We start from the raw sequence: 14,746 nt of genomic DNA, 5'->3' as shown, positions 1-14,746 counted from the left end.
AGAGGGCTGAGCTGGGATGGGAGAGAGAAGGGGGAGGCCACTGGGAGGGGCAGCCTGAACCCCAGGAATGTGCAGAGGCCACAGCTCCTGGCTCCCCATCAGGCTGTTCTGGAGCTGGGGGGGGGGGGGGCAGGGCCCGGTTCCTCTAGCCCCAGCAGGAGCTGCTAAACCAGCCAGCAAAAGGATTAGTGGGGTTGAACAGTCTGCCTTCCCTCAGGCTGATGCCAGATGGTCAGCGCTATCTCCCACCTCCCTGGCCGGGACCCTTGCTGGCTGGCCACCAGGTCTGACCCAGCCTTGATGGGGTCCCTCTTCTGCCCCACTCAGATCTCAAACAGACCCCATAAGTGCATATTCCCTGGACTGGCCTCCCCTGCTTTTGATACATATGGTCCCCCAGAACCTGGGACCCCTCCTCCCTAACATCCATCCCTGTCTGGCCTCAGAGTCCTCTCCAAAAAGTTCTCCCTGATGTCTAACTCTAGTCTTACCCCCTGCAAAGTAGAATTCTATTTCTGTCCTACAGTCAGAGGACTGAAAACCCCAAGGGTCAGTTCAGCCATGCAGTAGCAAAATCCATCATCTTGGGGCTGGCGCTTGGGCAGGAACTAGAACTTTCGTGGTTCCTAAAGGGGGTTCCCTAGCAGGAAGGCCCTGAGGGCAAGCAGGGTCACCCCTCCCAGCCCCTCCCCTCTCTATCCCTGGGAGGTGGGGCAAGGGCACCCACCTGGACCACGGCTCCGCCCCCCGCCCCCAGGGGGCTGGCAGGAGCTCAGCTGGGGACCCTGTCCTGGCTTAGGCAGCTGCTGTGGGCGGGCCCCTGGCCTTTCCAGCCCCTGGGCCTCCCCCTGCATTCTAGAGCCCAGAGCCGCTGCCTTTGGCTCCGCTGCTCCTGCTGGACTAACACCTCTCCTTCTCAGCCTCTGGCCACTCACTGCTCCCCCGCCCTCCACCCAGCAGCTCCTTTCACCTGGCCATGACCCCTGTCCCCCTAGGGACCCTGGCTCAGCCCTGAGCCCTGGAACCTCCAGCCCCCTCCCCAGGGCCATGGCCAACTCAGGCCTCCAGCTCCTGGGCTACTTCCTGGCCCTGGGTGGCTGGGTGGGCATCATCGCCAGCACCGCCCTACCGCAGTGGAAGCAGTCCTCCTACGCGGGTGACGCCATCATCACGGCCGTGGGCCTCTACGAAGGGCTCTGGATGTCCTGCGCCTCCCAGAGCACCGGGCAGGTGCAGTGCAAGCTCTATGACTCCCTGCTCGCCCTGGAAGGTAGGCCTCCCTCCAGCTGGGTTGGGAAGGTGGGGTGCCGGGGAAGGGGAGGTCCAGAGCAAGCTCACGCACAGGCTGCCGCCTGTATGGGGCTCCATTCTCCACCCCCGGCCCCCATGTGCTTTTGAAAACCCGGGCCCGCCTGGTGCTCCATGGAGGGCAGGTACTCCAGGCTCCAGCCACCCTGGGCCCAGATCCCAGCTCTGCCACTGTCACCTTCAAGCCTCTCTGTGTTCTAATGTCCTCATCTGTAGAGGGGAGCACTAAGACGTCACAGGACTGCAGAGGATTAGACGAGATAGATGAGTGGCGGAGTGCCTGGCACTCGGGCTCCCCTCCACCCCCGCCCATGCTCTGTCTGCAGACACACTGTGACACACACCTTCATGCCAGGCTTGCCATCTGAACAAGCATGCTTCCATTTGGGTGTGCAACACACACGCACACACATGCGTGCCTATGCCCACAGGTTCTTGGGTACATAGGTCCTTCTCCTGGGGTGTGCATTTGAACTTGACAAGTTGGCTTGCAAACAGGCCCCACTGCAGCTCTAGCCCCGGCTCTGGGCTGACCCACCCACCTTCTGCCCAGGGCGGCGCAGGCCTGAGCCTGGCAGCTATCACAAGACACCCATCCAGGCAGGTCACCTGGTCTCCAGGGACCTAGCTCCCCGGAGTGGCCTGCGGCCCAGGACTGAACTGCGCACAGGTGTCCAGCTGCCGTGGGTGACTCAGAGGACAGAGGGGAAGGTGACCAGGAGCCAGAATGGCTGATGGGGAAAATGTCCCTTTCCGAGAGCCAGCTTGGGGCTGAGATGGGCCTTAGACGCCCTCACTCCCTCCTGCTGAATCTGCAAGGCCCCATTGCTTGGGAGGCCAGGCCCCAAAGGGAGTCTCACAGCCAGGGAGCAGCAGAGGAGAGAAGTCCTCCAAGTACCCTGGCAGGGCACACAACCCCAGAAGGAACCTGCAGGGGGCGTGAGTGGCGGGGAGGCAGGGGTGGAGGGTGTAGAGGGGAAGCTCAGTCGCACAGCCTGTCCGCAGGGGCCCCTCACACCTGCCGCAGGTGGTCCTGGGAGGCGCTTCTGGCCCCTGCCCAGCCCTTTCCCTGCCAGGCTGCTCACACCCACACGCTTCTCCTGGTGCCTGCTCAGTCCCCCTGCTCTGCTCTGCCCAGGTCACATCCAGTCAGCGCGGGCCCTGATGGTGGTGGCCGTGCTTCTGGGCTTTGTGGCCATGGTCCTCAGTGTGGTCGGCATGAAGTGCACTCGGGTTGGAGACAGCAACCCCGTCGCCAAGGGCCGCATCGCCATCTCTGGGGGTGTCCTCTTCCTCCTGGCAGGTCAGTGTCCCTGGCTCCCTGGCCGCTGTCTCAGTCATGGCGGGTGGCCCCGCCCTGGGTGGCCGGCCAGAGGCCAGAGCAGAGCTGAGAGCTCCCTCCTCCATCCTTAGGCCTCTGCACCTTGACAGCCGTCTCGTGGTATGCTACCCTAGTGACCCAGGAGTTCTTCAACCCCAGCACACCAGTCAATGCCAGGTGAGTGCCGGGGTGTGGCCTGGACCAGGAAAGGAGCTGCGCCTCCCACTCCGCTGCCTTTGTTTAGCAGGACACATGGGTGGGAGAAATGGGGGCGGGGTGGGGGGGAGCCACGGGTGCTGTCGGTGAGAAGGTCTCTGGAGTGGGGCGCCAGGCAGGGTGTGGCTGAATCCTCGGAGGGGGTGAGGGTCCTGTGGGGAACACCGCAGGAGCTCAGCAACCTGGATCTGCATTGAAATCCCAGCTCTGTGCATGCTGGTTGTGTGAAGGGCGAGTCCCTGTCCAACGGAGCTGGGACCCAAGGGCTCAGGAAGATGTTGCAGGGAGGACTCAGCACAAGGCCAGGCCCCGGACAGCACTCAATGCACCCCTTGCTGTGACTCCTACCCAAGGCGGCAGGTGTCCTGGGCTGGGAGATGGTGATTGGACAAGTGGTCAGGGCAGATGTGGGGGGCCTTACAGCTAGAGGAAGATTTGGTTCCCCATCCTGGGTGGACGGCAGCCAACAATCTGGGCTCTGGCACGCAGCACGGTGGGGCGAGAATATGACTAGGAAGGGGCAAAAGGTCTGGAGCAGGGCTTGGGGCCCCAAGGCTAGCAGTGCAGAGTAGGCTCCGGGACATTTAGGAGCTAGAATGGCCAGGACTAAGAAGGCCAAGGGCAGGAGGGCGGAATAGGGGGCTCGGTGAAGAGCCTGGACCCACCAGGCTCCACCCCACCTCTCAGCTATGCCAGAGCAGAGACTGGGACGGTCTCAACCCCAGACATCCCAACAGACCTGGGGCCCTGGGCCTGAGGGAGAATGAGAAAAGACACCCAAGCTACTGCAATCAGGAGGGCTGCCTGGAGAAGGCAGAAGTGTGGCAGGGGAAGAAAAGGAGACCACAGGCATGGTGATCGCTCCCTGAGGTGGGCAGCTGTAGCCACAAAGATCTCCAACCAAGAGACAGCTCAACTCAGAAACAGACTCCTCTCTGGCACCCCTCCCTACCCCTCCAGCACTCCCCCAAGACACCTGGTATGCAGGCCCTGTGCTGGGTCCTGGGGAAGTGGAAATCTGGTGCTGTCCACCCTCCAGGCACTCCCAAGGGAGCCAGGCTGAAGCCAGGAGCTGAAGGCCACCCAGGAGGCGTCAGCAGGAGGCACAGCCGGAGGGGTCAGGGAGAGCCCCTGGAGAGGGGGCCACTGAAGTGGGCCCTGAAGTCAGAGGAGCATAGGAGGCGCAGAAAGGGGACTCTCCAGGAGGGAGCAAAGCATGGAGGCAGGGAGCTGGGGGCGGGGGTGGGAGGGTACCAGGCCAGGGTGGGGGGAGCGTGGCAAAGCCGTGTGGGAGTAGAGGCTGAGCCCGCTTGCTGCAGCACAAGGAGGGACAGCCCTAGTGCCAGGGGAAGGGCCCGGTGTGCCCCCAGAAGACAGCGAGAAGCCTGGGCTGGGCGTTCTGTGGGCTGGAGGGGCACTGAGAGGAAGATGGCAGGGATTGCCCTGCTCCTCTCCACGGGATTCGGCAGCCCTCCTGGACCACCACCTCTGGCTGGGGGGGGAGTGAAGGGGGAGGGAGGGGCCCAAATCTGCAGCAGGAGCTGACCCACCCTGGGCCTGGGTCCCCCTGGGTGGTGGTGATGGGCTGGCTGGAGGTCGGGAGGAGCGATGGGCACGCCCCAGAACTTCTCCGGAGAGACTGAGGAGGCTTGGGAGGCCCCCAATCTCAGCTCCCCCTCCCCTACACGACCCCTGCCCCCACGTGGGGATCGCTGTGATGGGGCAGGCTGCAGCCACCCCTGATGCTGTCCTCCCTCCCCCTTGCAGGTACGAGTTTGGCTCAGCCCTGTTCGTGGGCTGGGCGTCTGCTGGCCTGGCCATGCTGGGGGGCTCCTTCCTGTGCTGCACGTGCCCGGAGCCTGAGAGGTCCAGCAGCAGCCCACAGCCTTACCGGCCCGGCCCCTCCACTGCAGCCCGAGAGTACGTCTGAGCCCTATCTCTGCCGGCCCCTGCGGCACCCCAGGCAGGGCCAGTAGGGGCACAGCACGCCCCGAGAGGACTCTGAGCAGCTTGTCCCCACACAAGCACCCACCCTGCGCTCTGAGACTAGACACAGACACTCAGAGGGAGGCCGGAGGCAGGCCCCAGCCTGCAGGTGCACACACGTGTCCCGGTTCGGGCATGGACCCATCCGCACAGTTCATGGGCACCAGCCCGTTTCCTGTCCAGGTGCCGTCGCTTTCCTCCGGCGGCTTATTTACTTCCTGCAGGGTGACACAGGTGTCTGCTCTGTGCTGGGCCCTGGGGACACAGCCACAAAGATGGCCGTTGGTGCCCCATGCCCTGGGATGGCCAGAGCCTTTCCCCTCAGCAGGCCAACAGGCTCCTCACAGCAAGCCCAGGCAGGGGCCAGTGTGCGGGGATGAACATCCCCCTCACACACCAGGAACCAGGTTTGGGGGTACAGAGAGGCTTGGCCCCACCGTTCCTGAGTTCAGGTCTCAGGCTTTTCGTGGATGCCACCCCGCACGACTAGGCCAGCCTGCCCCCCGCCAGGAACGGGCCCCAAGAAGGGCCACTGTGGGCACCCGGGGCCAACTGCGCTGGTCAGTCCCTGCGTCTGGGCCTGCACCCCGCAGCCCCCGCCCCACCCCACTGCTCACCCCACTAACCAGCTCTCCTCTCTTTTGACTTTCAGACCAGTTGTTAAGTTGTCTGCCTCCGCCAAGGGCCCCCTGGGTGTGTAATGTCCGGGTTCCCACCTGACTCTGTCCCCCTGCCACACCTAGACCGTGTGTTCGGTATTTTTTGGAAAGAGAAGTAAACATCAGCCCCGAGTGTGGTGTCATTTGATGTGTCCCTGGTGTGACTACGGTGGGTCCTGGCTCGGAGAGGTCAGAGCTGGTCCCTGGGGTCTTCAGGAGTCAAGATGGGAAGACAGACCAGCAGAGTGAGTCACACCCACATCCAGGGTCAGTCAGGGTTCCAGAAACTTCCCTAGCCTGACTCTTACCTCAGAGCTGGGGTGAGGGGACCCTGGAGGAGCTCACTACATGGAGAAGGACCTTAGGACCTTCCAGCCACGAAGACTGTCCCGGACAAGGTTGCAAGCCCCCTAATGCTGCCCCTTCTTCCACATCCACCCTGCCTCCTCTCCAGTCTGCCGAGCTCTCCCTCCCTCCCTCCCTGGATCTTGAGTAGAGAGGGGTGGCCTCAGGCTGTGGCCAGAGCCCCGCCCTAGGCAGAAGACTGAGGTCCAAACTGGAGGGGCTTTCGGTCTTGAAGTACAGATACCACCTTAGTCTAGAAGAAGAAGACATCCTCAGAGAGATGGAAGGAAAATTAACCTAGATCAGCACCTCTCCTCATGCTCGCCCGCCCCATGGGTCTCTGGCCCCTGACTGCCCTGTGTCTCCCATCTGGAAGGGGCCTCCCGTCACTGTCCCCACCTTCCTCAGGCTCTCCTCAGCCGGCTCTGGCTGGCTGGCTTCCTCCAACACCTGTCTTGGGACCCCGGCTCTCACCAGCTCACTGAAGCCCAAGGAGGCAGCTGGGCCTTCCCTGCCCCCTCAGCATGGCTGGAAGGAGGTGCAGTCAGATAGGATGACTGTCCCACAAGCTCCCTGGGAGGTCGAGGTTGGGTGGAGGGGAGCGAGCTGCGGAGCCACTGTGGGATTATGGGCTCGGGCCCTGGCCTGGCAGCTGCTGTGCAGCCACGGGGCGCCTCAGGGGTGTCCGTGTCCTGTGGCCGGGCCAGCCGCTGGCTCCGGGGGTGGGACCCCGCATGGGTTTCCCGGAGCCCTGCCCCTGGAGCTCTGAGTGAGGACTACAGAGGAGTCTCTGTGGGGGACAGAAGCTGTGATGCAGCGGTTCTTGCCCCTAGGTGAGCTTCCAGATCACCCGGGGAGCTGGGGCCCAGGCTCCACAGGACATGGGGCCGACTCCGCCCCAGCTCAGGCCCTTCCTGAAGGACTGTGGTGTGTGGGCACCTCTGTGAGGCCTGCAGCTGGGGGCTGTTGGGCCGCATGTCTTGCCACTCTGCAGGGGTCTGGGAGGGAGGAAGGTAACTTCCTGAAGAGGTGAGCCGTGGAAAGAGCAGGGGAGGCCCGTCTCCCTCTGCCTTTCCTGAGACCAGGCTGCTCCATGAGGTTCCCACTTTCTCCCAGTCCATAGGCACCTTTTTGCCAAAACAATTTTGAGGTTGACTTCTGTCACATAGAGCCAGAAGAGCCCCACCAAATTTGCAACCGGGAAATTGAGAGTCTGGGTGAGGCACCAGCTGAGCAGGCTGGTGGGGAGGGGGGGATGTGGGGCCCAGAGCCTGGACCTCTGCTGGTCCCCCAGGACCTCCCTCCTGTCCCCAGCTGGGGATTTGGCCAACCTTGCAATCTGACCACAAAGCAGTTGGCCAGGACAATGTGTATTTTCTGGACGTTCAGGGTCCACCAGAGGCTTGGGATGTGGGAACACTTTGGGATAGAATGTGCTGGCTGTCCCCCATGGGTTTCGGGGACAGACTGCAAGAGAGACGAGCTCTGTGCCAGTGGGTGGGTCTGACGGCTGCAGGAACAAGCTTCCCTCTGGTCCTTCGTGGAGGGATGCCCTTTCTGCCTCTAACCAGGGCCCAGAGAGGGGCAGAGTGAGATCACTGCCTACAGCCCCACACACTAACAGCATAGCAGGAGGCTGGCCGTGAGAAGATGTCCAGGGGAAAATTGGAGGAGTTCAAAGCTGGAAGAGTTTGGGAAGCCTGATCCCCCAGGCCTCTCTTGAAGCAGCCGTTTTCAAATACCTACATCAAGGTCACCTGGGCTGCCAACGTGAGGCGGGGCCAACTTCCCAGGCCTCGGGACTGCGGCCACTTACTGTCCCAGCCTGGGGGGGGGGGGGGGGCTAGAGGACTGGGCAGGGACCCAGGAAGGGGGTCAAAGGGCACAATCCTCAAGCTTTTGCTGATGTTTATTAACAGAGTTCTCCCAAGAATGAAACTGGCCGGCCATAAAACACAGTTTGGGAAGGAAAATACCTGCGTTCTCAGCCAGGGAGGAGAAGCTTAGCGTAGAAGTAGCTGTGCATACAGAAGGAGCTCAGCAACAGGAGGTGCTCCTCAGAGGAGTGAGCTTGGGGCTGGGGAGGCAGGGACCGGGGACCCATCCAGTCCCTGCCCCTGAGAATATGGATTGCACTGAGTAGTACATGGTGTCCAGAAGTTGCGTTTTTGTGTTGTATGTATTATGAATTCTGTGTGATAAAGACGCTGTGGTTTGCTTGTTTTTTGTTTGTTTTTCTAATCCCTGTTAGAGGAGCACACTGAAATGATAGAAGGCTAGATTTGCTTTAAAATGCTCTAAGAGGGGTGCTGGGTGGCTCAGTGGGTTAAGCCTCTGCCTTAGGCTCAGGTCATGATCTCAGGGTCCTGGAACCGAGCCCCGCATCGAGCTCTCTGTTCAGCGGGGAGCCTGCATCCCCCTCTCCTTTTGTCTGCCTCTCTGCCTACTTGTGATCTCTCTGTCAGATAAGTAAATAAAATCTTTAAAAATAAATAAAATGTTCTAAGAACGAAATGGTCAGGGGCAGGGGAAGTTTGGTAAATGCCAGCCATATGTAGGGGTTCCCTCTGTTCTCTGCGTTTGTGTGTAGATTTGCAAATGAAAAAAAAAAGTTAAAAATGCCTGTAAGTTTTGCTGGCCGTGCCATGTAACCACCCCTCACTGACCACTGACTGGGACAGAGGGCATGAGTGATCTAGAGAGTCCTGCTACTTGGAAACTTGGTAGAAACATAGCCTGTCAGCCTCCCCCACCACACCGGATAACACAGGCTCAACATTTTAAGGAGCTCTCCGGCTGATTGGTGTACACACACGAGTTTGGGAAACGCTGATCTAGGCTCGGGCAGGAAGAGCCGCGTGGTGCGTTGTCTTCCTCCATCATTTGAATACCGGATGTAAGGAGGGCAGTTCAATGTATGATTTCGTCTAGAGTTGGCAAGATTACAGGAAGCCATGGCTATATGGGATCCGGGCAAAACTGGAAATGAAGAAAGATCATGCCCAAAGTAGTGCTTCCTGACTATCTCTCCTGCTGGGCACAGAAAAATAATATTTGGCTCAATTTATGAGTACATTACAGGCATTTTCTTGACAATGCTCTTGTTCAAAACAACTAAAAATGTCAGGGACTGGGTGAAGAATTCTTTACAGGCATCAAAGGAAAAGGCTGATACAACGCTCTGAAATCACCAAATTAACACCCGAGAAGCACTCCCTTTTGTCTATAAAGACCATACGGTGACCACAAAACTGAGTGGCCCGTGGCTGCCCAGGTCGAAGCTCAGTTACATATAAGGAGATTGAACAAATAAGTAAAATATTGAAGATAAAGTTTCCACTGCCAGAGGATAGATTTACAAAGATTAAACAGGGGGGTGCCTGGGTGGCTCAGTTGGTTAAAGCCTCTGCCTTCGGCTCAGGTCATGATTCCAGGGTCCTGGGATCGAGCTCCGCATCAGGCTCTCTGCTCAGTGGGGAGCCTGCTTCCTCCTTCTCTCTCTGCCTGCCTCTCAGCCTACTTGTGATCTTGGTCTGTCAAATAAATAAATAAATAAATCTAAAAAAAAAAAAAAAAAAAGGATGAAACAGGGAAGATTCAAATAAATCCTGGGATATTGGATTGGAATTGGATGTATGTGGATGAACACCTGGCTTTTAATATATTTAAATGAATATTGAAATAGCTCTAGTTGTGTATGTGTATACATAGGTGTGTGATATACACACGTCCATACATCTAGGAGTTCTGCCTCTTAGAAAAGCCTAGAAGCAATGATAACCCAGTGGCAAGACCCTACCTTGATTTCTGAATACCATTCTCCATTAACAGGTACCAGGGCTCCATGGAGAAATGGCTGATCTGAAGGCTGAAAAGGGAAATAATAAGCCAGGAGCATCTTGATGTTCCAGAAAATAAGAAAGTGGTAAAGGAATAATGGAGACACAGTTAAAGGATACAGAAACCAGATTAAAGAGATTCCCACTCACTTTACTGGGACAATTTGATATCAAAATAAATAGCCATGGATTCTAACTCAATGAATAAAATAAGAATCTGTTAGTTCATACTGATACAAATAATTAAATAAATGGGGGAGAAAAAAAGTTCTACAGTAAAATGGCAACTAATATAATTTATTAGCTAGTAAGTATAAAATATTTAACTTGACTGTAGTGAAACACCGCAGACATATCTTAATCAAGTGACAAGAGTTAACACCACCAGCAATGGGGCAAGTCAAAATTGTGTGTCCCTTGACATAATACACTGAGAGGAACACAGCATCATTTCTGTGACATTCCTGCTAAATGTGTACAAACTGAATGACTTATGACGAGACAAAAAAGTCCAAATGGAGGTTATTCTACAAAGTAACTGCCTGCACTCTTCAAAACTGTCCATGTTATGAAAGGCAAGAAAAGACTGACAAGACTGAAGAGATATTAGAGCTAAATGACACGAGTGATCCTGGATTGGATCCTGGACCTGTAAAAGACGTTCTTGTGACATCTGGTGACAACTCAATAGTCTGTGGTTTCTATGGGTAGTACCGTTTCAAAGTTAATTCCCTGAATTTGATAGTTTCCGTGTAGTCTTGTAGGACAGTGTCCTTGTATTTTATTTTATAAGATTTTATTTATTTATTTGAGAGAGAGAGAGAGCATGAGAGGAGAGAAGTCAGCAGGAGAAGCAGGAGAAGCCGAGCAGAGAGCCCGATGTAGGACTCGATCCCAGGACCCTGGGATCATGACCTGAGCCAAAGGCAGACACTAATGAGTGAGATACCCAGGTGCCCAGGACCATTTTTCCTGCTGTGAAATCAAATGTCAGCTTTAATGTCATTCCTTTCAAAGTAATCCTTTCCCCCTAACTCCTCTCTTGTCTTCTAAAAATTGTGGTACCATTATCGATGTGTTTAAATGTGAATTTTTTATGTAAGTTTTTCAGCTTCTTGACTCTTTCTTTTGGTGTCTTCTACCTTCTAATCAGTTCTGGGTTAAGTCTCAGACATTCTCTCTCCAATCCTCTTTTCCTTCTTCTGTGCCTCCAATTATAGTCTGCTTGATTTTCTTACAATAGTCTCTTAGCTTTTCTTTTGTTTTCCAATTTTTAAATTCTTGGTACTTCATAATAAGTAGTTTCCTTCCTCTACCTCCCAGTTAACTAATTTTATCTTCGGTTGTGTTTAATCAGCTTCCAAATACACCCATTGATTTCTTTGAGGTATTCTATTTTTCTGTTCTCAGATTCCCACCAGGTTGATTTAAAAAAATCTTCTGGGTTCATTACAGTTTCTGGTTCCCTTCTCTATTAGTTTGCTAGGACTGCCACAACAAAGTACCACAGACTGGGTTGCTGAAACAACAGAAATTTACTTCCTCACATCCCTAAAGGCTACAAGTCCAAGATCTGGGTGTCAGCAGAGTTAGTTTTATTCTGAGGCTTCTCTTCTGAGTTTATAGGAGGCTGTCTTCTTGTGGTGAGGTCCCTCAGCTGTGTGTCTGTCCATGTCCTTTCTCTTTTTATAAGGACACCAGTCATATTGGAATAAGACCTCCTACAGTGACCTCATGTCATCTTAATCACCTCTTTAAATACCCTATGTACAAATAGTCGCATTCTGAGGGAGTGGAGGTTGGAGTTCAAAATATGAATTCGGGTGGGAGAGTGACACAATTCAGCTCATAACACCTAGAATTTTCAAGTTCCTGAAAATTCAGGATAATTAGCATAAATGTATAAATTGCATAAATGTAACTGCAAACATAATTGCTTCACATTCTGTGTCTATTATCTTTGATATCTGGGGTTTCTGTGGGTCCTTTTTATCTGTTTCAACCTTGTTCCTCATGGTTCCTTGTCTCCTTGTAAGTCTAGTTATCTCTGAATATGTGTCTTATATGGCTTCTGTAAAATATGTGTCATAATCATGTAAGGCCAAGGGTTACTTGCTTTAGCCTGTGCCTGGGGTCCCTAGCTATTCTCAATCACCTTTATCTAAGTTCAGGACTTGAGGTTTCTGGCTCCCCATGTGACTCCAAGTCAGGCTGCAATCTGTGTGAGGGTTGGGTGTTAGTTACCACGGCACAACCATTCCGGGTCCCCAAGCCTAACAGAGTTTACAAGGGCACCCACAATTGCTGGGGCTGGACTTTACAAGTTTTTCCCTCCAGCCCTGTACAACTGCTTCTTCCAAGTCGACAAACACTTTCACATCAGCGCTCAGCACATCGTGTCAGAGGCAAGTACTTACTCACCTCTTCCAGATTTGCAAACATATCCAGGGGAGAAGTAACCCTTGAGCATCAGACTCAATTTTCTACATTATTCTCCTCTTCCTGGACCCAGCCTGGGACCCCTCAGTGTTTTGTTAATTTTAGAAAGAGCCTAGAAAATATTTTGTCTAATGTTCTTAGCTGTTTTCAGTAGAAGAGTTGGACCAATATTACCCCCAAGTGGAAATCAAGAGTCATCTTTCCAAAGGTTATCATATAATTTGAGAGAATGTTTAAACCTTCTTATTTAAAGTAGAACATTTTTATTTCTTCTTCTGTATAAGTGACTGCTCAGGACCAATTCAAATTAACAAAAGAATTATTAGATGTTAAAATATTTACCAGAATTGGTGTAAAATTATATCACCGCATTTTTTAAAAGTTTCAACATTTTCAAATATTTATCTTTTTTATTTGAGTAATCTCTACACCCAGTGTGGGGCTCAGACTCACAACCCCAAGATCAAGAGTCACATGACCTTGCCAGACACAAGCCAGACAGGAGCCCCTGAAAGTTTTTCATTAGTTAATTTTTGAAAAAGATTTATTTTTTATTATTTGAGAGAAAGCGCAAGCATGGGAAGCAGCAGAGGAAGAGGGAGAAGCAGGCTGTCCGTTGGGCAGGGAGCCTAACTCGGGGCTCCATCCCAGGACCCTGAGATTTCAACCCAATCTGAAGGCAGATGTTTAACTAACTGAGCCACCCAGGTACCCTGAAGTTTTTAATTTAAATATGCTTTCCAAAAATTATCTAATGAGCACATGAACCTTGTTATTTGACGTTTTTACAAAAATGGAAAAGACGATATACAGATGACAAAGCCTCATGAAATGGCCTTTAAATATCAGTTGTTTCCACTAGTTTTTCTTCTTTGGACAGGCCATCTAACTTCACCTTCTATAAAACTGACAATCACTGCAAGACCCTAAAATGTTTTATTTTCCATGTTCTCTTTCTTTCTTACATCTTTATTCAACGTCCTTCCCATCATTTTCCCCCCCAACTTTTAAAAAAGATTGTATTCATTTGATAGAGACAGAGAGAGAGATCACAGGCAGAGAGGCAGAGAGGCAGGCAGAGAGAGAGGGGGAAGCAGGCTCCCCGCCAAGCAGAGAGGCCAACGCAGAGTTCGATCCCAGGACCCTGAAATCATGACCTGAGCCGAAGGCAGAGGCCTAACCCACAGAGCCACCCAGGCGCCCCCTCCAATTTTTTTTTTTTAAATGTTATTTATTTATTTGTCAGAGAGAGTGAGCACAGGCAGACAGAGTGGCAGGCAGAGGCAGAGGGAGAAGCAGGCTCCCCACTGAGCAAGGAGCCCAATGTGGGACTCGATCCAAGGACACCAGGATCATGACCTGAGCTGAAGGCAGACACCCAACCAACTGAGCCACCCAGGCGTCCCCCCAATTTTTTTAATGTGATAAAATACATATAAAATTTACCACCTTAACCACTTTAAAGCACACAGTTCCGTGACATTAAATACATTAATATTGCTATGCAACCGTTCAGTGTCAGTCATCTCCAGAATTCTCTCCTTACAAAACTGAAACTCTTTATCTCTGTAACTCCCCACTTCTGCCAGTCTCTTCTCTGTGCCTGGTTAGACTAATCTCAGTACCTCACATTAGTGGAATCATACAGAATTTATTTTTGTGACACAGGAGGTTGGGAGATCTGGCCACCAGGAGGGGCTGCTATTTTGAACCGTGGTCAGGGAAGGCCTTTCTAGTTAAAGCCCTGAAAGAACTGAAAGAGAAAGCCATTTGGTTAACAGGGGAAACTGTCTTCCCATCAAAAGGCAGCTTATGAGGTTGGAGTAAACCAGGGGTAGCGCAGAGCAAACGGGAGACAGATGGGGGTTCTCAGTGAAGCTTCCCGAAGGATGCTGGCTTCTGCCCCAGTGAGACTGGAAGCCTCTGGAGGCTTCTGCTCAAGTGACCCCAGCCCTTATATTGAAAACTGACCGCGGAGAGGTGGAGGTTACAAAGGAAGGTAGCAGGGGGTTCATCTGGGAGACTGATAATCCAGATGTGGAGGCCTAGACCCATGTTGGGGGAGGTGCTGAGAAGTGGTCAGTTTCTGACCACAAACAAAATTGGCAGACTCATTGGATGTGGAGTGTGAGGAAGAAAAGATAAAGTCAGGATGGACACTGAGGGTTTTGGCAGGGATCTAGAGGGCTGGGCCGCCTGTTACTGGGATGGAACGCTGTGAGGGCGTAAGCCCTTCAACTGCTGCTGCGGCAGCCTGGGGCCCACCCCTCCGTTTCCACCGCAGCTCTCCCTAGCCTCCTGGCCAAGCCCAGTGGACACTTTTCCACCTTCACCTCCTTGGACCTCTTGGTTCTGATGCCAAACGAATCATTTGCTATTTTGTGCTCTAGGATTCTGTGATGTCCTCCCTTTCTGACTTCTCACATCTCTTTCTGGCCATCACTTTTACATCCTTGGTCTTGTTCCCAAAGTTTGGGCCTCTACCCTCAGGCATCACAGATGCTCCTTGAGTGATGGGGTTTCATCCAGGAAATGGATGCTTTCAAAAGCCACCTGAGTGTCAAGCATTCTCCTCAGCCTACAGCTCACTCTTTAGTTCCAAATCTGCTTCCCAGACTCCCCTCAAACACCAT

The 14,746-nt window shown here is 53.5% G+C and overlaps 1 protein-coding gene across 2 annotated transcripts; it reads left to right on the top strand.

Annotated features, from left to right (window-relative positions):
- The first annotated feature begins 741 nt into the window (after nucleotides 1-741).
- Nucleotides 742-5,615, top strand: CLDN19 (claudin 19). Of its 2 annotated transcripts, none has more exons than XM_082686343.1 (5): nucleotides 742-1,270; nucleotides 2,447-2,611; nucleotides 2,722-2,806; nucleotides 4,613-4,765; nucleotides 5,484-5,615. In XM_082686343.1, the coding sequence occupies exons 1-5, from the start codon at nucleotides 1,048-1,050 to the stop codon at nucleotides 5,530-5,532; spliced, it is 675 nt and encodes a 224-aa protein (XP_082542469.1). In that variant the 5' UTR covers nucleotides 742-1,047; the 3' UTR covers nucleotides 5,533-5,615. The 2 variants fall into 2 exon arrangements, with proteins under 2 accessions (XP_082542469.1, XP_082542470.1); XM_082686344.1 differs by lacking the exon at nucleotides 742-1,270 and adding an exon at nucleotides 2,037-2,247.
- The last annotated feature ends 9,131 nt before the right edge of the window (nucleotides 5,616-14,746 follow it).

The sequence above is a fragment of the Mustela nivalis genome (assembly GCF_964662115.1).
Source record: "Mustela nivalis genome assembly, chromosome: 10".
NCBI classification, from domain to species: domain Eukaryota; kingdom Metazoa; phylum Chordata; class Mammalia; order Carnivora; family Mustelidae; genus Mustela; species Mustela nivalis.
The sequence above is the reverse complement of the archived record's forward strand: the minus strand, read 5'-3'. Positions and strand labels throughout refer to the sequence as shown.

Coding starts and splice junctions, on each gene's coding strand:
- CLDN19 (XM_082686343.1), top strand. CDS start 1,048: ATGGCCAACTCAGGCCTCCAGCTCCTGGGCTACTTCCTGGCCCTGGGT. Junction 1,271..2,446: donor CTCCCTGCTCGCCCTGGAAG/GTAGGCCTCCCT, acceptor TGCTCTGCCCAG/GTCACATCCAGTCAGCGCGG. Junction 2,807..4,612: donor AGCACACCAGTCAATGCCAG/GTGAGTGCCGGG, acceptor TCCCCCTTGCAG/GTACGAGTTTGGCTCAGCCC.